This window comes from Littorina saxatilis, linkage group LG2, assembly GCF_037325665.1.
Source record: "Littorina saxatilis isolate snail1 linkage group LG2, US_GU_Lsax_2.0, whole genome shotgun sequence".
Classification (NCBI taxonomy): Eukaryota; Metazoa; Mollusca; class Gastropoda; order Littorinimorpha; family Littorinidae; genus Littorina; species Littorina saxatilis.
Window position 1 is genome coordinate 26,603,229 of NC_090246.1, and position 23,297 is coordinate 26,626,525.

At 49.0% G+C, this 23,297-nt stretch overlaps 1 protein-coding gene across 1 annotated transcript in view; it reads left to right on the forward strand.

Annotated features, from left to right (window-relative positions):
• Positions 1 to 23,297, forward strand: part of LOC138958619 (probable ATP-dependent RNA helicase DDX17) — a 42,692-nt gene continuing 19,395 nt past the window's right edge. The window contains exons 1-5 of the mRNA XM_070329828.1: positions 1 to 148; positions 5,945 to 6,119; positions 13,057 to 13,153; positions 13,783 to 13,916; positions 16,010 to 16,075. Of these exons, the coding sequence (XP_070185929.1) occupies positions 93 to 148; positions 5,945 to 6,119; positions 13,057 to 13,153; positions 13,783 to 13,916; positions 16,010 to 16,075 (528 nt within the window). The 5' untranslated portion in view covers positions 1 to 92. The remainder of the gene's footprint in view (positions 149 to 5,944; positions 6,120 to 13,056; positions 13,154 to 13,782; positions 13,917 to 16,009; positions 16,076 to 23,297) is intronic.

Genomic DNA, 23,297 nt, shown 5'->3' on the forward strand with positions numbered 1-23,297 from the left:
CAGATTCTTACGCTCTAACCAGACTGCATTCTTCACCGAACAGGAGGAACGCATTCACATCGACTGATCGAGACGAAACAAAAACCCACAAAATGTCTTACAGAGATAGAAATTTCAACTCGGCAGGGCGATCAGACAGAAGAGGAGGGTGAGTATGTTATTTATGTAGAAAATGTGAAGCCATTTGTTGTGTTTTTACCATCAAAAATGTATTTTTTTCTTCGACCGGTAGTTTGTGTGAACAGTGAATGACCTCATCTGCCATGTGCCAAGCCTGTCGGCATGCCTTGAGACGGTCGAATTCAGCCTGAACAAAGAACACTTTTGTTAAATCGATAATAAAACCCTGCTAGTGGATGACATGATCATTTTTCTCTTGGATTAATAATGAAGTTCAGTTCGAGTTGAAGTGAAACAATAGAGTAAACCGTAAACGGCTTTTCTATATTTTGTAATTTATGCTTAAATCAAAGGCATTAGCTCCCAGGCCCAGGGAAAATTTGGAATTTAAAGATAGAAGACTGACACGGCTATATTTCTGTTACTAATACATTGAGGGGGGGGGGGGGGGGGGCTGAGATTTTGAAATATTTCAACAATGATCCCTGAAAAACTTCAAAAAGTGAAGGTAGGGACTACTGTTAGTGTTACGCCTTTTTCAAGTCGTAATTCGACCACAGGCGGAAGGTATCGTTCACTGGACCACTACTTACATAGAAAGACTACAAGGTATAGCATGGGGCAAGCTAGGAAAAGATAACTCTCGCTGCAAAGCACGCCCACTCAAAAATCCGGTCGGCGATTTGGCTCCGGACCCCAGGGTCAGGTTACGGCAAAGTACGTCGTTTTGAGTGGTTGGTTGTGGACGATACTGACCGGTACCACTAGCAGATACATAGGGCTAGAGGTGCATCGACATTTTTTTCGCCAGGTCGCGAGAATTCTATAAAATAAGTGCAAGCGAACTTTTGTCATTTTTTTCTTTTTGCGATAGGGCGAGTGTACCACCGAAATTAGTTGATGAGAACGTAGACGGGTGTTTCATCTTTCATTAGCAACTGGAAAAATAAGGGGAAAGTTCCGTAAAGGTTCCCATTTCAACGGAGGAAACAACCTACCCCCCTCTTCGACAAGTAGTTACGGAGAATGCCGAAGGCTTCCGAGCGAGAGTCACGTGACCCGAAGGTATAATTTTGGCGGCTGTCTGCTATTTTGTTGTTCCGACAATGTGGCACATCTGCGCTTTTCCGACGCTTCACACAGCAATTCTGCGTATGGATACTTTTTTCAGAAAGATGAAAGTCTAAATCGCCGAAACTGTTCTTTGGTAAGTACGGAATCCAACAAAAGAAATGGCTGACGACGATTCGAATGCATTGGCGAAACCGAAAGTGAGAAGATGGCGGAAGACAGCGAGTCGGATAGCGTGTTGAAATGATTAGGCCGATTCGTTCGCGCTGATATTTCTCAAACTGGCAAACGAAAGAAACTGTGTGGATGGAAGTTTAGTTTGAATTGAAAGTGAAGCATGTTGACCTGTTGTGGTGGTGGTGGTGATGGGATGGTGGGGGGGGGGGGGGGGGGGCAGTGTTGACATTGACACGAACAGAGTACACAGTCAAATTGGGAAACAGGTACGATATTGGATCAAGTTACAACTGTTTCTGTCTGCCCTTCAAAGGATTTTTTGGGTATGGTAATTTTATCACTGATATTTCATATCATTAAAATTACCCATTGTGTTGTATTGTAATTATTACAAATACAAATTACAACAGTCAATTTCTTCTGTTTGGTCATAACCAGGGCCTCACATCCACGTCGGACATCGGACATATGAGGATATTTTTTCCAAATGTCCTATACATTTTTCATGCAGGAGGACAAGTGTCCTATTGTTTTTGTCACAAAGTGGTCAATGTCCGATTATTCTATCATTTGATCCGGACATCGTCAGTACTTCTCAATTTACAGTAGTTTGAATGCTATTTTATCGATGTATTGCGAAGCGATGTGTAGCAAATGAAATTAGACACTTTGTGCCTCTAGTACCAAAGAGTTTCCAAGGCTCGCAACTCGGAATGCTCGAAGCCAGTTGAGAGTTGCCTCCCTTCGCACTTTCCCCGAAAATAACAAACATGCCGCCTAAACGAAAACCGTGATCCCAGAAAAGGGACAGAAGAAATTACACTTCAAGTCCCTTCCCTCATCATCTGTCAGTAGCACGGAAACTGAGCTTCCTCCAGCCCCAGAGCAGTTAGAGCCCGATCGCCCAGGTGAGAATGTCGATCGCGATGGTCAAACATCGGAGCCGAAGAAAGACACTACCCCCTCCCTCACCCCCATGCGTAACTTCGTCTCAAGCTGGGCGACATCATTCCCGTGGGTGTCGCATGACCCGGAGAGGAAACTTATGTTTTGCACCTCATGTCAGCACACGGGGAAGTCCAACACTTTTACCGTTGGCTGTTCGAACTTTCGCAAATCGGCCCTTACCGATCATCAAGAAACCAAAGACCATGCTGTTAGTGTGCATGTGCCATCTCTCCAGAGAGACAAGGAGATAGTTGAAACCCGACAGCTGACAAAACAAGAAAAGGGGGCAGCTGTGGCAGTCAAAGCTGCTCACTTTTTGCCAAGAAAAGTATTTTTGTTCTTTTACCCTCGTGCCAAGAAACTAGTCAAGTTTAATTATATTTACGTTTCGTTACGGGAAAAAAATGTCCTATTGATTTGTTTTTGTTCAGGACAAATGTCCTATCACCTTTACATTGGCCAGGACATTTGTCCTATGCTACCTCTCATGGATGTGAGGCCCTGATAACTATATATGCATGAGTTTAAAGAGGTAAAAAAGTAAGAAAAACCACTGGCTGGTAACACAACAGAAAGCCCACAACACTGTGTCTTGCAAAAGTGTGGGAGGGGGGGTGTAAGGCAGCAGCAGCTTGAGTGCATGAGGTTAGTAAAAGGGATAAAAACCAACACAAATACAAAGACAGTATTGTTGTTGAAAAGGTACTGAGTGGACACAACAACAAATAACTGATTTTAAATATATTTACATGTTATATCAAAATCAATATTTTAATTTTATAATGAATGGACCAGTCATTTTGGTCATGCAGCTTTTATTTCAGTTCAGCATGTTCATAATTATGCAGCAGTAGGGAGGTTGACATTGTTAGAAATTACCTTCAAGACAGTTTTTTTTGTTTACCTAAGAATTTTTGGAACAAAGAAATGCATCAGACTCGGTATGTGCCTAATTTATTGGAAGATTAACCAGATCTTATTTTTCCATATTTGGAAGATAATCCTGATTCAGATGTGGAACAACCATCAACAAATAAGAAAAAAATTAGCAGCAATGTCTGGACATAAGAGCCAGAAACAATAACTTTTGAAGGTTCACTCAGTACATCAAAATTCAGAATTTCAGGCAGATAAAAAGGTCCTGTTACACTTTTCTGTGTGACTTCCTACCCCGCAACCTGTTCTGTTGTATAGTATTTATGACAAAGTCCTTTAAATCAATGACAACAGGTTTTAGCTGAAATTGTGTGCAGGACAGGTTGTAAAGGGCGGCGGTCACTTTTTCAGCAGAATTTTTCAGCAGCCCTAAAATCGCAATTTTTAAAAAAATCATAAAAAAATCAAATATGTACCGATCTTCAAAATTTAAACTGCTTTACAATTCTGATGGCTTGGAGAATGTAGTTACATATAAAAAGTTCGAAAAAATTTCAAAGAAAAATATGGTTGCCCCATGCTACAAGGTATGTCACTCAGCTTCGAGTCGTGATCCACATGCAAAAAATAATTGCCAATGTCAAGAATCTTTGTTCCTCCGAAAACAGCGTATGGCTGCCTAAATGGCGGGGTAAAAAACGGTCATACACGTAAAATTCCACTCGTGCAAAAAACACGTGTGTACGTGGGAGTTTCAGCCCACGAACGCAGAAGAAAAAGAATCTTTGTAACTTTACACATGCCGTGATAGATGAATGTTCTAACTATACTGTTCAAAAAAAGAAACGCATAGTTGCTACTTGCCAAATTTGTTTTATTTTTCGAAAAAATTAACAGAAAATCCAATATTTAGATTATTTGTTTGAAATTTGGTATGGACACAGTTGAATGCACACACAGTTCATTTGCATCTTCAAATCAATCAGTCAATCAATACGATTGGGTGCCGAGGCTGTCAAGTCAGTAGGGGGTGTGACTGCCTTGAGCAGCAACAACTGCCCGGCACCTTCTGGGCATGGACTGGATCAGATGCCGGATATCTTCCTGTGGGATGGTGTTCCACTCCTCCTGAAGTGCCTGCAATAGATCGCGGTGATTTGCCGGCGCTTCTTCTCGCCTGCGCACACGTCTGTCCAATTCATCCCAGAGGTGTTCTATTGGGTTCATGTCTGGCGACATGGATGGCCAGGGAAGCACCTGGACATGGTGGTCGGTGAGGAACTGGGTGGTGAGTCGTGCTGTGTGCGGGCGAGCGTTGTCCTGCTGGAATATGGCATCCTGGTCAGCCAGAAGAGGAAGGGCGTGTGGGCGCAGAATTTCCTCCACGTATCGCTGGGCAGTTATGCGCCCTTGGACGTGCACCAGGGTGCTCCTTCCAGCGGTATTGATCGCCCCCCACACCATGACGCCTCCACCACCATGAACGGGTGCCTCATCCACACAGTTGGGCGCGTAACGTTCGTTTACTCTCCGGTAGACCCTCCTCCGACCATCATGTCGCTGGAGCAGGAAGTAGGACTCGTCGCTGAACCACACGTGTCTCCAGTGATTCCGGACGGTCCAGCGAAGGTGCTGGTTGCCCCACTGCACTCGGTTCTGGCGATGGCGGCGGGTGAGGACAGCTCCTCTGTGAGGTCTGCGAGCTCTCAAACCAGCTTCATGCAGGCGGTTCCGCACGGTCTGGTCCGATAATCGGTGTGGCCCGGGGAGAGCCTGGACAGAAGATGAGGCCGACAGGAAACGATTCCGGAGGTGGCGGAGCCGTATGAAGCGGTCGTGAGCAGCAGTTGTCGCCCTTGGTCTTCCCGCTCGTGGCAAGTCAGCAACGGAGCCAGTGGCTTGAAACCTGACCCACAGTCTACTGATGGTGCTCTGGGACACGTGGAAGTGCCTGGCGATTGCACTTTGACTTTGGCCTGCTTGTAAACGACCCAATGCAATTTGGCGGTCTTCTCTGCTCAATCGGGCCATCTTTCGTCGCTGAATTGTCGTCTGATTTCTTTGTGGCGAACAATCCGCTTTTATGGGTTTTGGAAGACATGGTGAGAGCTCAATATTCCCCGAGTTTCACGAGATTACACTGAAGCATGACGAGTGGTCATGCCAAATGAGCAATTTTGACATTGTAGCCACTGATAACGCATGCGTCACGTGCAGAGCTCACTTGTGGCAATGGACGAAAGGTCGACGACCAGATAAACATTTTCTGCAGTTTGGTGGATATCCTTGTAGCCATATAACTAAATTAACCAAATATTACAAGCTATGCGTTTCTTTTTTTGAACAGTATATATGATTATGAACGACTAGTCTGTCGAACATTTAAATAAAAAGACTGTCCTCAGAAAAGAGGAACATATATTTCGAGATCTTGTGGCGAGTGCCGGTTCTCAAGCCTGGGAGATCCGTAACCGACTAGCCAGTTCTCCAGGCACAGCCTTTGCTCAATACTTAGCTTGGGCCACCTGAAGCCCTTTTTATCCAGCTCCACTCAAAACTCCACATGCTTGAAGTGTCCAACAAGGACCGGGTGCCCTGGTCATGAATCTGAAGAAGATTAAAAAAAAAAACATGGTATGGGGTGAGATTTTGGAATTTAAGTAAGATCGCGAGTACTTTGTTTTATCGGAAGATCATTATAGCAGTCTTTGTATAGTGACATGATACTAACTAGAAATATATTTCTATGCAGGTTTTCAGGACGGTCTGACCGTGATGGTGGATTCCGTGGTGGTGGCGGCGGTGGTTCAATGAAAGGAATGCAGCCTGGAGTCAACCTACGTAAACCTAAGTGGGACATGTCCAAACTGGCGGCGTTTGAGAAGAATTTCTATAAAGAGGTGCCCAGCGCTGCTACAAGGAATCCTGTAAGCTGAAGCTTCATTAAATTACATATTCCTACTCCGAATCACATGTAGCAGTTGACTCAGTCTAAAGTGCTAGGTCTGAAAAGGCTACCCGTCTAAGGGGAGCAACCCCAACTAAAAAAGTGTAAACGTAGCTATGGTAATGACGACGCACCCAGGGAGTTACCTCCCCTCCTGCGTACTACGTCACTACTGCTACTGACCACGTGACCCCTATCATTCGACACTTCAGCTTTCTAGGGAGCAGGTCGTGAATTTTTTGGCTCTAGTGGAAGTTCGCTGTTTGGTGTTTGCTTAGACACCCACCGGCACCCACACCCGTCTCTTCACCCGCTGCACTGGTAGTTGGTGAGCTCGTTCCTTTACTTGTATCGAACGTAATTTTCTGTTGCTACTCGAAATTTTCGGCCACGTGTTGGTCACGTATTTTGTGGTAGCCATTTTGGAATTTTGTGTCTCCATTTTGTTGTCAGCATGTCTGACGGAGACAAAAAGCGCGAGCGCGGCAAGGCTGATGTGAAAGGGAAAATTAAACCCAAGTCTTCCACTTCTGTCCCTAAGCCTATTTTGGTTGTGGTTTCTGACGCGGCTAACAATACTGTTATGACGGTCCCTATTTCTGCCCCAAATGACCAGCCGGTTGTGGGGCAGTCTAATCAACCTACGCGTACCTGTGTTTCTCGCTCGTCTTCTCTGCCGCTTGCAGATTCGACGTCGCTGGTTTCATCGTTGCTTTCTTCGCTGGTTCCCGAGCTTCGCACGCTGGTGAGAGAGGAGTTGGTGCGTTCTCAGCCGCCGACTTCCGTTGTCCCGTCGATGGCTTCTTTTCCGCTTCCGGCTGTGACGCTGTCCTTGACCGAGGCGGTTGCTTCTGTGCCTTCTACCGCTGTGGTTGGCGACGCAAGTAAGTTGGGCTGGTCCGTAGGCCCTCGTGAGGCCGCTGGACGCTCCCTGCTGGGAAGCAGCCCTTTTCGGCGGGTTCACGACCCGCAAACCCCTGTTCGTTCTCACTTTGGCTTCACGGAAGACCATCGTGTCGATGAGCAATGGCGGCATTTGGTTCAGGCTTCGACGCTTCCGGCACTCGCCGGAAGCGTAGGTCCTCCGACGTACGCACCCGCTGGGGTCGTTTCCGGAGTCGACCAGCCGGTTCCGTCTGCTGCGCTTCCGGCACTCGCCGGAAGCATAGGTCCCCCGATGTACGCACCCGCTGGGGTCGTTTCCGGGGTTGACCGGACGTGGCCCTCTGGGCATTCGGCCTTCCGGCCGCCGTCCACAGTGTCTGCGCTTCCGCTTTTCGCGGTCGCGTCTGATACTTTTCCGGCTCAGACCGGATCTGCTGCTTCTTCCGCTTCCGCTTCCTCTCAGGTGGCAGTCGCGGGGGGGCATCACCAGCCCTTTGGGCAGGTGTCTCAGCCCTGGCCGGGGCAGTCAGCGCTTCCGTCTTCGGTTGTTGCTTCGACTGCGGTTCCGGTTCCGGCGGCTGCGGGCATGCCGTCCTCTTACTCTTTCCCCAGTCAGGGCATGAGTTCGGATGGTATTGGAGTGGACGGGTTTCCGGTTTCCGGTTACGGTGTTCACCGCCCTTCTACCAGCAACGTGGACTTCGGTCCTTCGCCGGATGTTTCGGATATTCAGTCCGTCGCCAGCGAGGCTGCACGTGTTGGTTATCCGGAGAGACTCAAAGTGGCCCTTGAGGCCGCTGCTGAGGTCACTTCGAGATATTTCGCGGAGGGGGCTTCGGTCTCTTCGGCTGCCGCTTCGACGGCACCGTCCGCGATGGCCGACTTTCGCACTGGGAAGGAGGATGACTCATACTTCCGGTTTTTGGAGTCTCCATCCATAGCTTTTCAGCTTTCTCAGGTGTTGGCCAAGCCATCTCCTTCCGGAAGCGGAATTCCTTCACTTCCGGTTCCGCTGCTCGTGCCTCACGGCTCAGTTCCGGAGCTGGCTCAGCAGTGGTTGGCTTCGCCTTCTCAGGCTTCTGCATTCGCTCTGTCGTCTCACAAGCGATTGGTTTTGCAGAAGTCTCCTAGGAACTTGTTGGATGCGTTCGCCCTCCCGCGTTCATCTTTGACAGTTCCTCCGGAGATGCTGGCCTTGTTGGCCAAGCCTATCAAGAAGGATGACGGCGTGCTCTTTTCTGAGAACACTCTCATTGCTTCTGAAGAGGCAGGGCGTCAGCAGCTGGAGCTTGCCTCCATTGCTGAGACTCTCATTCGGGCTCTCTCTCGTGCCCTCACTGATTCACTGAATCCGTTCTCTCTCAGCGAGGATCAGGATGCGGATGACGTCTCCACTTTGTTGGCCGCTCTTGCGAGGGTCAATGAAGAACAGATGAGACTTTCCGCGGTGCACTATGCGCACTCTGTTATGTGTCGTCGGGATCTCTTCCTGTCACACTCTCAGTTTTCGGATCAGGCGACCAAGGACACCTTGCGTGCCTCACCGGTCTTGGAGGGTTCCCTCTTTGGGCATCTCGTTTTTGATGCCCGAAGACAGGAAATTCAGGCTAACAGGGACCAGCAGTTCTCTGACTTTTCCCTGCACAGCCTTAAGCAGTCCAAGCAGTCTCAGCCTTCTCAGCCTAAGCAGGCTAAGGTTGCTGGCCCTCCCAAACCGGCAGACAAGGGTCGTGGACGTTCCTCTTCTCGGGGCTCGAGAAGACGACCGTCTTCCGGCAGGGGGAGAGGCGGCTCTGGAAGCAAGCCTCACCCCCAATGAAGTGCTCCCGATCTCCCCCCCACCCCGCCCTCCACTCTGGTGATGGCGGGGGGCCCTTCCAGGGCACTTTCCCATTGGCTCGTGTCCGTGCAGAGTCAATGGATCGTGGGGGTCGTGAGGTCGGGCTTCCGTCTTCTCTGGAAAGATGGCAAGGCACCTCTGGTCAGGCGTCCGCCGGCGTTCAGGCCTCCCTCCTCGCAGGAAGCCATTTCCGTCCTTCGGTCGGAAATAGACTCCCTGGTGCAGAAGGGCGCAGTGGAGAAAGTCCTCGACCACAGTTCCCCTGGGTTTTACGGACGGCTTTTCGCCGTCCCCAAAGCCTCAGGGGCATGGCGTCCTGTCTTGGACCTGTCGTTCCTCAATACCTTTTTGAGGGAGATAAGGTTCAAGATGGAGACGCCAGCGTCGGTCAGGGACTCTCTCCGCCCGGGAGATTGGGCGACTTCCATCGACCTGACGGATGCATACTTCCATATTCTTATGCATCCAGCCGACCGGAAATGGCTTCGTTTCCGGTGGGCAAGTCAGGTTTACCAGTTTCGCGCCCTTCCTTTCGGCCTGTCTCTCGCCCCTTGGGTCTTCACCATGGTCGTGAGACAGGTCTGCGCGCTGGTGAGGTCGCGGGGTGTCCGGCTACGTGCCTACCTGGACGATTGGCTCATCCTGAGTCAGAGTCAGGCGGGGTGCGAGCAGGATACCCAATCGGTTCTTCGGGAGGCCAACTTGTTTGGCTTCTCGATCAACCGATCAAAGTCGGAGCTGACGCCGTGTCAGACGTTCACCTACTTGGGAATGTCTTTCGACACGGTGGCTTGGACTGTTCAGCCCTCTCAGAAGAGGGTGGACAAGCTCCAGGCGTGCATACGCTCCACTTTGCCTCTCCCGAGGGCCTCCCTGCGGACTTTGGCCTCCATCTTAGGGCAGATGGAGTCCATGGCTCTCCTGGTCCCCTTGGGGAGGGTCCACAAACGTCCCTTTCAGCTGGCGCTGAAGCCGTTCGTGGACTCTCCCACGGTGGATTGGAATGCCCTCATCCCTCTCCGGGGATGGTTCCAATCCGCTACCCTTCCGTGGCTGGACACGGAGTGGGTGTGCAGGGGCGTGCCGATAGCCCTTCCTGCCCCAGACTTGGACCTGTTCACGGACGCGTCCTTGGTGGGGTGGGGGGCTCACACAGACCAGCTGACTGCGTCAGGTCTGTGGTCGGCAGATCAGAGGATGCAGCACATCAACTTGCTGGAGCTAGAAGCCGTGGCTCTAGCTCTGGACAAGTTCCGGCCCTCCCTTCAGGCCAAGCATGTTCGTCTGTTTACAGACAACACGACAGTGGCAGCTTACATCAACAAGCAGGGAGGGTCGCGGTCTCCGTCGCTTTCGGCCAGGGCCTGCGAGATCCTGATTTGGTGTTCAGAGCATCAAATCAGGCTTTCGGCCAGGTACCTGCCCGGAAGCTTGAACACTCTGGCGGACGCGCTCAGCCGCTCCGACAGAGTGCTTCAAACAGAGTGGACCATCACTCACGGAGCGCTGGATCGTCTCTGGTCTCTTGTGCAGAAACCTCAGGTGGACCTTTTTGCCACCAGGTTCTCGAAGAGACTACCAGTGTTCGTCTCACCATTCCCGGATCCCGAGGCGTGGGAGACGAACGCGATGGACATTTCCTGGTCCGGCCTGGAGGCTTACGCGTTCCCGCCATTCCAGTTGCTCACGCGAGTTCTCAGGAAGGCGGAGCAGGAGGGTCCGTCCCTCCTGCTGATCGCTCCTCTTTGGCCGTCTCAGCCGTGGTTCCCGGACCTGCTGAGACTCGCCCAGGGCCCTCCCATTCCTCTCGCTCTCACGCGAGGAGAACTGGTTCAGCCTCACACCGGCAGCCTCCACGCAGAGCCTCAGATGCTGAATCTTCACGCGTGGAGGTTGTGCGGTCTTCTCTGAGGCGCAAAGGGGCATCAGATCTGACCATGGACCTGGTAGGACGCTCGCACAGAGCATCTACCTCGTCCGTTTATGAGTCACATTGGAGGGCCTGGGTTACCTGGTGTCACGAGCATCGGCTGGATGCTACGGCGCCCCGCACGATGCACGTGGCGAACCATCTTGCTTTCATGTCCTCTCAGGGAGCTTCCGCTGCCTCGTTGAAAGTAAGAAGATCGGCCATCTCGGCGACCCTACGCCAGATAGGTCGCTCTATAGATGTTAGTGGCGTGATCGCGGGAGTCATCAAGGGCGCTTCCCTTTCTGACGTCAAGTCCCGTACGCCCGTTCCTAAGTGGGATCTCTTATTGGTCATGGAGTTTCTGCGTTCAGCGGATTTCGAACCTCTCAGAGATGCCAGTTTTGCGAACCTTACACGCAAGTCCCTTTTCCTTTTGCTGCTAGCATCGGCAAGAAGGGGCAGTGAGATCCACGCTCTTTCCGGTAATTCGGACGACATTTCCTTTGAATCAGATGGGTCCGTTACCTTGCGGTTTCGGCCTGAGTTTCTTGCAAAAAACCAGGCTCCCGAGCGAGCTTCGCCTTTGGTTCATGTCAGGCCGTTGTCCACTATTCTGGCTCCGAATGACCCAGACTTAGTAAATTGCCCTGTTAGAGCCCTTCACATCTACCTTGCTCGTGCTCAGTCTCTTAGATCCGCAGCTCAAAAGCTTTTGTTTATTTCTCTCAATACGGAGAGACATAAGGATATCACTAAGACGACTCTGGCCCGGTGGGTGTCGGCGCTCATTAAGCATGCTTACGAGTGGAGCCGCCGCAATGAAGGGGGGACACAGCCTGTCCTTCCTCTGGAATCAGCTCGGGCTCACGAGACGCGAGCTTGGGCTTCCTCCTTGGCCGTGTTACGATCAAGAAGACTGGAGGAGGTGCTACACACCGCATACTGGCGTTCCGAGGATGTCTTCATGAATTTTTACCTGCGTGACATCTCGGCTCTTCGCCAGGATGGATCTAGAGCTTTGCCTGCCATGGTGGCAGGGGGTCAGCTCTTGACAAGGATTTGAGAGTGAGTTTGAACTTTTTTCTTGCCCACCGCCTTGTTGTTTCAATCTGCTACATGTGATTCGGAGTAGGAATATGTAATTTAATCGAAAATTTTATTGTAAATTTTCATTTAATAAATATACCTACCCGAATCACATATCGTAGTCCCTCCCACCTACCCCGCTTATGATTTGGAGATTTTATTCTTCGAGTCGAATGATAGGGGTCACGTGGTCAGTAGCAGTAGTGACGTAGTACGCAGGAGGGGAGGTAACTCCCTGGGTGCGTCGTCATTACCATAGCTACGTTTACACTTTTTTAGTTGGGGTTGCTCCCCTTAGACGGGTAGCCTTTTCAGACCTAGCACTTTAGACTGAGTCAACTGCTACATGTGATTCGGGTAGGTATATTTATTAAATGAAAATTTACAATAAAATTTTCGATTTATGTTTATTACTTTGGTTACATTTGTTATTCAACAGGGATAATATAACATCTTAAAAAATTATGAAATTGAGTGGGAATCGTCTTCAGAGTATCAACGGCAATTCCTAAGTAGACTTCACCTGAATAGTTTGCAGAAGTGAAGATCTAATGACTTTTTTGCTCTCTTTGACTTCGAAATAAAACTTTGAACGTGCGTACAACTTTGTGGTCTTGGTATATTTTGTATACCGAATTTTCGGACTATAAGGCACAACTTTTTTCCTCAAGTTGAACCCCTGAAAAAGGTCACTTGAACCCCCTTTTTAAGACAAACCTGTGGAGGCTCTACATAAGACCACCAGCTTCACAATCAGAGCTGTGTAAAGGCGAACGACAAGAAGACCCAATTAAGAGTTCCCCCCTTTTAAGACATTGACTTTTCAGATTTTCTGTTCATAACACCTGTAAATTACCCCTATTTTAAGGTCCTTTTTCAGACCTGATTGGCTCAGACTTTTAGAGATCTTAAAAGGGGGGTTCCCCTGTACAGGCAAACAAGACCTAAGCACTAGCAGAAAAAAATCTTGTACTTTATTGTACCTATGGCTGCATAAATAGCCGGGGGAAAACTCATATACGTTGTGCATAAAACTCGCGAGTCTATGTGGGAATTTCAGCTCATGTATAAAGAAAAAATGTGATTGTTAGTGGAAAAACTATCATTTCATGCTGTTGTATGGACGTACATGCTCTGAAGTTTGAATCAGTTTTGTTCATCATTCAGGAATATGGTGTTTGGTTTTACTTGCAGATTGAGATACAGGAGTACCGCCGTGCTCATCAGATCACAGTTGCCGGCAAATTTATACCCAACCCTATCCTTTCCTTCGAAGAAGCTACCTTGCCAGGTAAGACAGAATTTTATTTTGTTTTCACCTGAGTGATTAGTGAGTCTTAGTAATTAGCAGTGTTTGTCTGTATGGCGGGGGGACTGGCTTTCGCCAGTGAACAAAAAAACTTGACGCTTAGGTATCGGATGATTTGAAGCTGGGAACATTTTTATTTCTCCATTATTTTTAAAGCCACAGCTTTGAATCTGTTCTGACTTTCAGTGTTTGATGACCTCAAGATATGACAAATTCATTGACCCTCAACAAATTTCATATTAAAAAGGAATATTTTTGTTATTTTTTCGGTTGTGATGAACTCTAATCATATGACTGGTTGATTCTGGGCCAATTTCCAGGTTGCAATAGCATCAAGTTTGGGTCAGTCAAAATGAAATTATCTTATTCTTGGTCATTTAACAAGCTTTTTTTTGTCTGGTTCCAAATTTTTATGGCAAAGGTGAGTTGTATGAGCATTTGCGTTTATTTTTTATTTTATTTGTATATTTTCCATGTTTAAGGTACTTTTTGATCTTTATGTATAGCTCTTTTTGAAAAGTCTTTGGAGTTACATAACGGACAAAGGTTGCAACTTGTATGAAATGAATTGCAAGTTCGTGAACTCAGCGGCAGACATGGTTTTGTTGCAGACTACATCATGAGCCAGATTCGCAGGAACAGCTGGACAGCCCCCACACCCATCCAAGCCCAAGCTTGGCCCATTGCCATGACAGGCAAGGACATGGTGGGCATTGCACAGACTGGATCTGGCAAAACTTTAGGGGTATGTTTTTTTCTTTTTTTACGTTGACACTGTTTCGATGTAGAATTAAATGTCTCCTTGCATGCACACTTTGAATAAGCTTGTTTTCATCAACACAAAATTTGTGTTCTTTCACATCAAACCTACTTTTTTTGAGGGGAGAGCACTTTTTCTCTATATCCTGAATGAATACTAATATAAGATGTTTGATGGGGTGTTGACAGACCAGCTTTTTTGTCGGTCCGAGGGGGAGCATATCGTCTTTTGTTTCATATTTATTGACCAAGGCCGAAGGCCGCGGTCAATAAATATGAAACAAAAGTCGATATGCCCCCCGAGGACCGACAAAAAAGCTAGTCTGGCAACAAACCATCAAACATCGTTTTTGTCATCATTTTGGTGGTTCAACATTAAGTGAAAAATCAACACAGGGAGCCATGGTTTGACACGCGAGTTCTGTTATTATAATGCATGTTCGGGGCCCCAGCACGTTGTTCAAAGCTGGCGTGCGAAAGCAACTTACTGTGTGTGATTTGAGTTTATAATGTTGAGATAAGTATGTCAGGTTTGAGGATGCGAAGTTCTGTAGGTTCCGACTACAGAGTGGTGTGTGAAACCAACAGTAAGCGCCTTTGAGACGATAGTGCCCACATGTTGCATTCGAGCCGCGATGGGATTGTCGTATTTCAAACGAGGTGATTTGCTTGCACAGTCAGCGTTGACCATCTCACAACAGATCTGTTATGTGGATTATCGTGCGACGTTCGAGTCGGGGGCAAGGAATCGCAGGAAGCAAAGATGAGTCTTTTTCCATTGTCACCTTTCTTTCCGGTTGTTGGTGCATGTAGTACTATTGTGCGGACAAAATGATGCGACGGCGAGTGGTTTTTGCCTCCAAGATTTTGTGGTGTGGGTATTGTTTTGCTCGTTTCATACCCACACCAAAACCTGAAACACACCCCACCCCACCCTCCCCCTCCCTCACAATCAGTCCATGAACACAAACACTGACACACACAAATTAATGATCAAGTTACCCTCCCCCCCCCCTCAACCCTTCACTTGCACACCTGCAACGCAGACGATCATATCATTGATTAAATATTCATATATAGGTCAGTGTTGGGTTTTTTGTTCGTGTTTGTGTTATTGCAGAATCGGTTTTCTCTTATTGCTACACGTGTCTCTTCATTACATTTCACCATCGCCCTACCACCCTGCCCCTCTCGGTATTCCACCCCTCGGTTTTCAGTGGTAAATATTAGTAATCGTATATTGAAGCTACGTTGAGTCAAAGGTCACAGAAGATTTGCATCGTGCAGCACTGCACGAATTGGGTCAAAGGACACAAACGATTTGCGTCGTGCCGCGAAGGAAAGATAATCGCGATCTTGTTTCTCATTGCCTCTCTGTTTTTCATTAGACTTGTCATTCTGCTTGCTCGGCTTTGTCAGATGTCTTCATTTCTTGTTGCTATGTTCTTTGCTTTTTTATTATTATTTTTTTATTTGCGCTTAGTTTATCGATACAACGTCTTGTGCACGGGTCAAAATGTGTGTGTCAGGGGTCAATTGGTTTGACTTAAAACTTGACGTTCGTGTTTCTCCAAAGAAATACACGCACTCCATGACATTGTGAGAAGATAAAACATATCGATAGGTTTCATTTGTTTGCGATAAAGCATAAATGTATGACCTTTGATGAGGTAGTTTTGTTTTTTGTTTACATTTGCCAGTTCGTATTTGGAACTTGGCGAAGCAGTGTCGTCTGTTTAGGTCTGGGGAAACGCCAATGAAAAGAGCCGAAGAATCCTCGAGCGTTTCTATTGGGTTTGCTTTTGATTATCCATGTAATAGGGCTTCCTGCAACTATGGTAACCGGGGATTTATTCCCCGGGGAACATGAGATTTATTTCCCAGGTGCTTGTGAATGAAAACTCGTGAAAATGATGACAATACTTTTTGTTGAATATTTGTCGTGGTGGAATGTTTCAACATTTGTAATTCCATTAATGTGCAAGTAGGAGGTTTAAAGCATATTTCTGTTTTTTCTTTCATGACAAACTGGATTCAAAATGGCAAAGAAGATGGTCTATAATTTTTGTTCTGTTTCAGTTTATGATGCCTGCCGTTGTCCACATCAATCATCAACCATACTTGGAGAGAGGAGATGGACCCATTGTACGTTAACTTATTATTGAATCCGGTTCTTAAAGTGACATTGTCCGCTTTTTTTCTCACCAAAATACTGTTATAAGCATTGATGCCAGAAAACTTCAAGAGGTTAAAGGGAATATGTCTTAACAAAAACAATCTTTCAAACATTTGAGCGCTGAATTGCTCAAATTAAAAACGGATGTATTTTGAGCAGGAATCCCAGGCTGTAATTCTCATTGTGACGTGGCGCTATGCGCTACTCCTAGTTTTCATCCTACCTTTTGACCCTGAGCATTCCATGCACTATGCGTGGAAATACAAATTTGAGATGAGAGCTACAGCGTTGGTTTTGGGGGTTGAATAGATAACACACACAGAGAATAGATAACACACACAGAGAAGGTCTTAGAATTAGCATTTCAGCAATCTATTTTTCAAATCTGAATGCTGGGTTTGGTAGTCGGTGCAAACCTTGCCATTCTCCAACGTACATTTTGTTGTCTGTCGAAGCGTTCTAGCCCTGTATGGCACGTAATTTGCATGCGTTGGCTAGGCTGTAGGTTTGACTTCCTCAATCCAACGGTCTTGATCTGCTTTGACGAATGGGTAGCTATGAAAACTTAATAATGATGACGTCCGGACTCCTGGCATGAGAGCTGTCGATGCAAACCGCTCGCTGATTAAACTTCATTTAATATCATATTCTTACTCCGAATCACATTAGCATTGAGTCACCTGAGATGCTTATCACTGAAAAACGCTTACCCGGCTAAAGAATTTAAAGGGAAGCAACCCCATCACCAAAACGAAAGTGAAAGTAGCTTTGGTAATGGGCCAGTACACCGGGAGTTACCTCCCATACGGGTGTATGCCACGTCACTTCCTCTAGGAACACGTGCCTATTATCATACGTCTTTTTCACCTCGGAGAGGACGGTTCACTTTTTGACGCTCTGTGGCTGACCTTGTGTGTTTGAGTGACACCCGCCGGCCACGTTACCCAGCTTGTCTGCTCGCCTTGCCTACAGTTTGGTGAGCTCGTTCCCGTTTGTTGTTGGTTGTTTGCGCTGTTTCGTTACTGTACGTTGTCCGTTTTTTACGGACTTGTGTGTCAGTGACTTGCGTGTTTCGCCATTTTGTTGTGTGAGTTAGTTAGCTAACTCGTGTGACTTTGCTAGTAGCTCTGCGTGCCCTCTTTCTGTTTGGGCAAGTGTAGCTTTAGTATTTTGTTGACGCGTAAGCGTGTGTGTTTACTGTGTTTTCAGTCGTTTTGACTTACGTTTCAGTAAATCTTTTTACTTTGCCACGTGTTGTTGACGTTTGTGTCAGTGTCTTGCGTGTCGCCATTTTGTTGTGTGAGTTAGTTTTCTAGCTCGTGTGACTTTGTTTGTAGCTCTCCGTGCCTCTGCTTGTGGGGCAAGTTTAGCTATAGTATTTTGTTAACGCATTAGTGCGTGTGTTTACTGAATTTTCCAGTCGTTTAGACTTATGTTTCAGTAAATTTTTTCGCGTTGCCACGTGTTGTTGTCAACATGTCTGATTCAGACAAGCGCCGTGGCAAGTCGGACCCCAAGGGGAAAATTAAGGCTAAGTCTTCCTCTTCCAAAGCAACGTTACTTGTTACAGACCAAGAGCGTAACACTTTGTTGGCTGTACCAATTTCGGCGCCTAGCGCTGTTACTACTTCTGCTTCTTTTGCGGCGCCTAGCGCTACTGTTACTTCTGCACCTGTCTCTACATCGGAGACTTCGTCTTCTTTGTTAGCACCTGGACAAGGTGCGTTGGTTTCCTCTCTGTTAAAGTCACTGGTTCCAGAAATCCGCAGCTTGGTGCAGGCAGAATTTCAGCGTTCCGTCGCCAGCAGTTCGGCGTTTCCGGCATCTGGCAGTGACGTCCGGGCATTGGCTTTCGTGTCTTTGTCCTCCACTTCCGGCTTGGAGCAGCGTCCTCCCTCTTCAGCGTCGGTTGGTAAGCAGAGCTGGTCCGATAGCCCTCGTGAGGCGCCTGGACGTTCTCCTTCGGGGGACAGCTCTTTCGCATCGGGTCACGACCGATACCTTGCTGATCTTTCATTTCCGGCGATAACCTACGAGGCCCCGGACTTGTTCGAACAGCGGCGGCAGTCGGTTTCGACTGCCGCATTTCCGGCACTTGCCGGAAGTGATGATCCGTCCGCTCCGGCACGCTACGGCGGTCGCGGCAGGATGGAGTATTCACTGACTTCCGGTCCTTCCGGATCGCGAAGTCAACCAGTGCAGTCTTCACTTCCGCATTTTGCGGTTCCGTTGACTACACTTCCGGTTTCGGCCGGAAACGCTTCTTCCTCTTCTGGTGGTTCCTTCCGGATACCAGATAGTGGATTACAGCGTGCGCCTTCCGGCTTTCAAGCGCCTAGGCTTGAGCAGGCATCACTCCACTCAGTCGGGGGAGTGACGTCAGCTCATCCAGCTCCGGTTTTTGCGGATGGTCGTCCTGCTTACCCTTTACCTTCACAGGGTTTTGGGCGGCAGGATGACGTTAGTGCTCAGGCTTTTCCGGTTTCCGGTTTGCCAGGGCATGCTTCTGCTTCCGGAACTGGTGACTTCGGTCATGGTTCCACGTGTGACTATTCTGATGCTCCATCAGTGGTCAGCGAGGAGTCGCGGGGCGTGTTTCCGTCGAAGCTCAAGTCTGTTCTTGACGTCGCGGCGGAAGTAACGTCTCGTTATTTTCCTGAAGGGGTGGTGGCTGCGGACTCTTCCGCATCATTCGTTCCTTCTGCCATGGCGGACTTCCGGCCGGCACAGGAGGATGTTTCTTCCTTCCGGTTCGCCGAGTCTCCGTCAGTGGCTTACCAACTTTCGCATTCACTGGTTCGTCCAGCACATGCGGGGAGTGGTATTCGGCCAGTGCCTGTTCCGTTACTGCTTCCTTTTGGTCCAGTTCCGGAATCAGCTCAGCAGTGGGTGGCTTCAGCTGCCCAAGCCTCTTCCTTCGTGCCTACGGCCAATAGGAAGCTTGGCATGCCCAATCAGAGCCAGAATTGGCTGGCGTCTTTTGCACTCCCTAGGGCTACCCTTCCGGTTTCCCGGGAATTGCTGCCTCTTCTGACTAAACCGATCAAGCGTGATTCGGTTTTGCCGGTTTCCGAGGCTTCCCTCCTCTCTGCTGAGGAGGTTGGACGTCGGCAGATCGAACTGTCCTCCATTGCGGAGACTCTCGTTCGGGCTCTGTCTCGGGCATTGACCGATTCGCTAGTTCCTTTCACTCTCAGTGAAGAACAGAATGCGGACGATGTCTCTGCGCTTTTGACCGCATTGGCCAAGGTCAATGAGGAACAATTGCGTCTTTCCTCCCTGCAGTACACCCAAGCGGTACTCTGCAGGAGGGATCTCTTCCTCTCGCAGTCCCAATTCACGGAGCTGGCTACTAGGGAGACCTTGAGAGTCTCCCCGGTCTCAGAGGAGTCTCTCTTCTGTCCGCTGGCACTGGATGCCAGACAGAAGGAGATTCAGTCAAACAAGGACAGTCAGTTCCTTGACTACACTCTGAAGGGGGTGAAACAGTCTCAGCCTTCTAAACAGAAGCAGGCTCAGACATCGTCTAACCCCAAGCCAGCTCAGAAGCGGCAGGCTTCGCCGGCCGCTCGTGGTGGGAAGAAGAGGACGGCATCGGGGAGGGGGCGTGGCGGCTCTGGAAGTAAGCCACACCCCCAATGAAGCGCTCCCGATCTCACCTCCCTCCCGCCCTCCACCTTGGTGATGGCGGGAGGCCCCTCCCGGGCACTTTCTCGTTGGATGTCGGTAGTAGACAGCCAATGGATTGTGGGAGTGGTGAGTTCGGGCTTCCGTCTACTCTGGCGGGAGGAAAAGGCGCCTCTTACCCGAGTGCCTCCGCGGTTCAAGCCCCCCTTCTCGCAGGAAGCACGTTCCGTCTTGCAGTCGGAAATTGCCTCCCTGGAGCAGAAGGGCGCGGTGGAGAGAGTTCGGGTCCACAGCTCCCTGGGATTTTACGGGCGTCTGGTCGCTGTTCCCAAAGCATCAGGAGGATGGCGTCCCGTGTTGGATTTATCTCTCCTCAATACTTTCTTGAGGGAGATAAAATTTAAGATGGAGACGCCAGTCTCTGTCCTAGACTCTCTCCGCCCAGGAGACTGGGTGACCTCGATCGATCTCACGGACGCATACTTTCACATTCTTATGCATCCGACCGACCAGAAATGGCTTCATTTCCGGTGGGGAGATCAGATCTACCAGTTTCGCGCACTCCCTTTCGGGCTGTCTCTCGCACTGTGGATTTTTACCATGGTGGTGAGACAGGTCTGTGCACTGGTGAGGTCCCAGGGTATCCGTCTGCGGGCTTATCTGGACGACTGGCTCATCATGAACCAGTCCCAGAGCGGCTGTTCGCAGGATACCCTGACGGTTCTTCGAGAATCCAACTGGTTGGGGTTCTCGATCAACCGGGTAAAGTCGGAGCTGACCCCGTCACAGACATTCACTTATCTGGGGATGTCTTTCGACACGGTCGCTTGGACTGTCCAGCCTTCTCAGAGAAGGGTGGACAAGCTCCAAGCTCAGATTCGCTCCACTTTACCTCTCCTGATGGCTTCCATCCGCTCGCTCGCCTCCATCTTGGGGCAGATGGAGTCTATGGCTCTTCTGGTTTCACTGGGCCGGGTCCACAAATGTCCGCTTCAGTTCGCGCTGAAGCCGTTTGTGGACTCTCCTCTGGTGGACTGGGACGCCCTCATCCCTTTGCAGGGATGGTTCCAGTCTGCGACCCTTCCGTGGTTGCACACGGAGTGGGTCTGCAGAGGTGTTCCGATCGTCGTGCCCCTCCCCGACCTGGACCTCTTTACAGATGCGTCCAGGGAGGGTTGGGGGGCACATACAGATCTTCAGACTCCTCCCTTTCCGTTACTCAGCCGAGTAATCCGGAAAGCGGAGATGGAGGAGCCGGCCCTTCTTCTTCTGGTCGCTCCTCTGTGGCCGTCGCAGGTCTGGTTTCCAGATCTTCTTCGGCTTGCCCAAGGGCCCCCCATTCCTCTCGCACTCGTGCGAGGGGAACTAGTGCAGCCCCGAACAGGCATTCCACACGAGGAGCCCAGTCTTCTGAAGCTTCACGTGTGGAAGTTGTTCGGGACTCGCTGAAGCGCTCTGGGGCGTCGTCTTTGACTCTGGACTTGGTGGCTCGCTCGCATAGAGCGTCCACCTCTTCAGTTTATGCTTCCCACTGGAAGGCATGGACTGCCTGGTGTTCAGCTAGAGGGGTGAGTTCGGTGGCTCCGCGCTCTATTCAGGTCGCTAACCACCTCTCTTTCATGTCTTCACAGGGCGCCTCAGTCTCCTCGTTGAGGGTCCGGCGCTCCGCTATCTCGGCGACTCTTCAGCAGATTGGTCGTTCTGTTCGAGTCGGGGGCGTTATAGCTGCAGTCATTAAAGGGGCTGCTCTTAAGGAAGCTAAAGCTCGTTTGCCCGCTCCCAAGTGGGACTTGTTTTTAATCCTGGAATTCCTTCGTTCTGCGGATTTTGAGCCTTTAAGCGAGGCCAGTCTGTTCAATGTCACTCGCAAAGCGCTGTTTCTCCTTTTGTTGGCTACGGCCCGACGGGGTAGCGAGGTCCACGCCCTGTCGGGTCAGCCTGGAGATATCTCCTTTGAGCCGGACGGTTCCGCATCTTTGCGTTTCCGGCCTGATTTCCTGGCCAAGAATCAGTCTCCGGGGCAGGCCTCTCCGCTGGTTAGAGTTAAGGCTCTGACCAGCGCGTTGGCCCCGGGTGACCCCGATTCGGTCAATTGCCCTGTGAGGGCACTTCGTCTGTACTTAGCCCGGACTCAGCCGATTCGGTCTAGTTCTCAGAAGTTGTTGTTTATCTCTCTCCTTACTAGGCGCGAGAAAGATTTGTCGAAGGTAACGTTGGCCCGGTGGGTGTCCTCGCTCATCAAGCAGGCTTATGAGTGGAGGCGCACAAAGAGGGGGGGGGTTATGCCCTCCTTGCCACTTGACTCGGCCCGAGCCCATGAGACGAGGGCGTGGGCATCCTCTCTGGCAGTTCTGCGCTCCAGACGTCTAGAGGAGGTGCTGACAACTGCGTATTGGCGTTCCGAAGATGTTTTCATAAACTTTTATCTTCGGGACGTCACAGCTCTTCGACAGGATGGCTCCAGAGGCCTTCCAGCGCTCATAGCAGCAGGCCAGTTCCTGTCCAGAACTTGATGGTGAGTTTTGATTCATTTCTAGCCCACCGCCTTGTTGATGTTATCTGCTAATGTGATTCGGAGTAAGAATATGATATTAAATGGAAAATTTCCTAAATAAATTATCATTTAATTAATATACTTACCCGAATCACATACTGTATTCCCTCCCACCTGCCCCGCTTATGGTTTTAAGATTTTTTAAAGCCGTATGATAATAGGCACGTGTTCCTAGAGGAAGTGACGTGGCATACACCCGTATGGGAGGTAACTCCCGGTGTACTGGCCCATTACCAAAGCTACTTTCACTTTCGTTTTGGTGATGGGGTTGCTTCCCTTTAAATTCTTTAGCCGGGTAAGCGTTTTTCAGTGATAAGCATCTCAGGTGACTCAATGCTAATGTGATTCGGGTAAGTATATTAATTAAATGATAATTTATTTAGGAAATTTTCCATTTAATTATTTTGCGTAGTTTTGGAGCAATTTTAAGCAAATCATTGCAGGTGTTTCTAAATTACAGTACAGCTAATGTCCCTTGAACTTTTTAAGGTCCAATTCGCCAGAAAACTCCAATATGCAGGGGTGTTGCCAGACATTTTCATGTTGAGACATTTGGCCAAAACTGTCAGAAAGCTTTAGGACATCTTGGAAAATGTTCGGCTATTATTTTGGCTCACACAAAGTCACCGCAACATTGCCATTGAAGCACAAGACTCAAGAGGGGAACACCAATACATACAATCATTGTCTTAGGAACACAGATTACAGGGGCGGAGCAGTTAAGCCAGAGGGGGGGGTGGGGTCCAGAGTCCCGTTGGGGGGGTCTGGGGGGCCAAAGCCCCCTGTAATACCCCCTGGATTATATGTTGCTGATTTAATTACATCAGACACCTGAAACTTTTCCAAACCTTTAACTTTAATTTCTTGAAAGTAAACCTCTTCCAATCTTGTGCAAATCTTGACAAACCTTGGTAAACATGACAATAAAAGACCGTGTAGGGTGAGCCATTTTGCTTGAAAACCACGATTTGGAGGACGCTTTTCATTCTCTGGCTCAGCAGATTTTGATT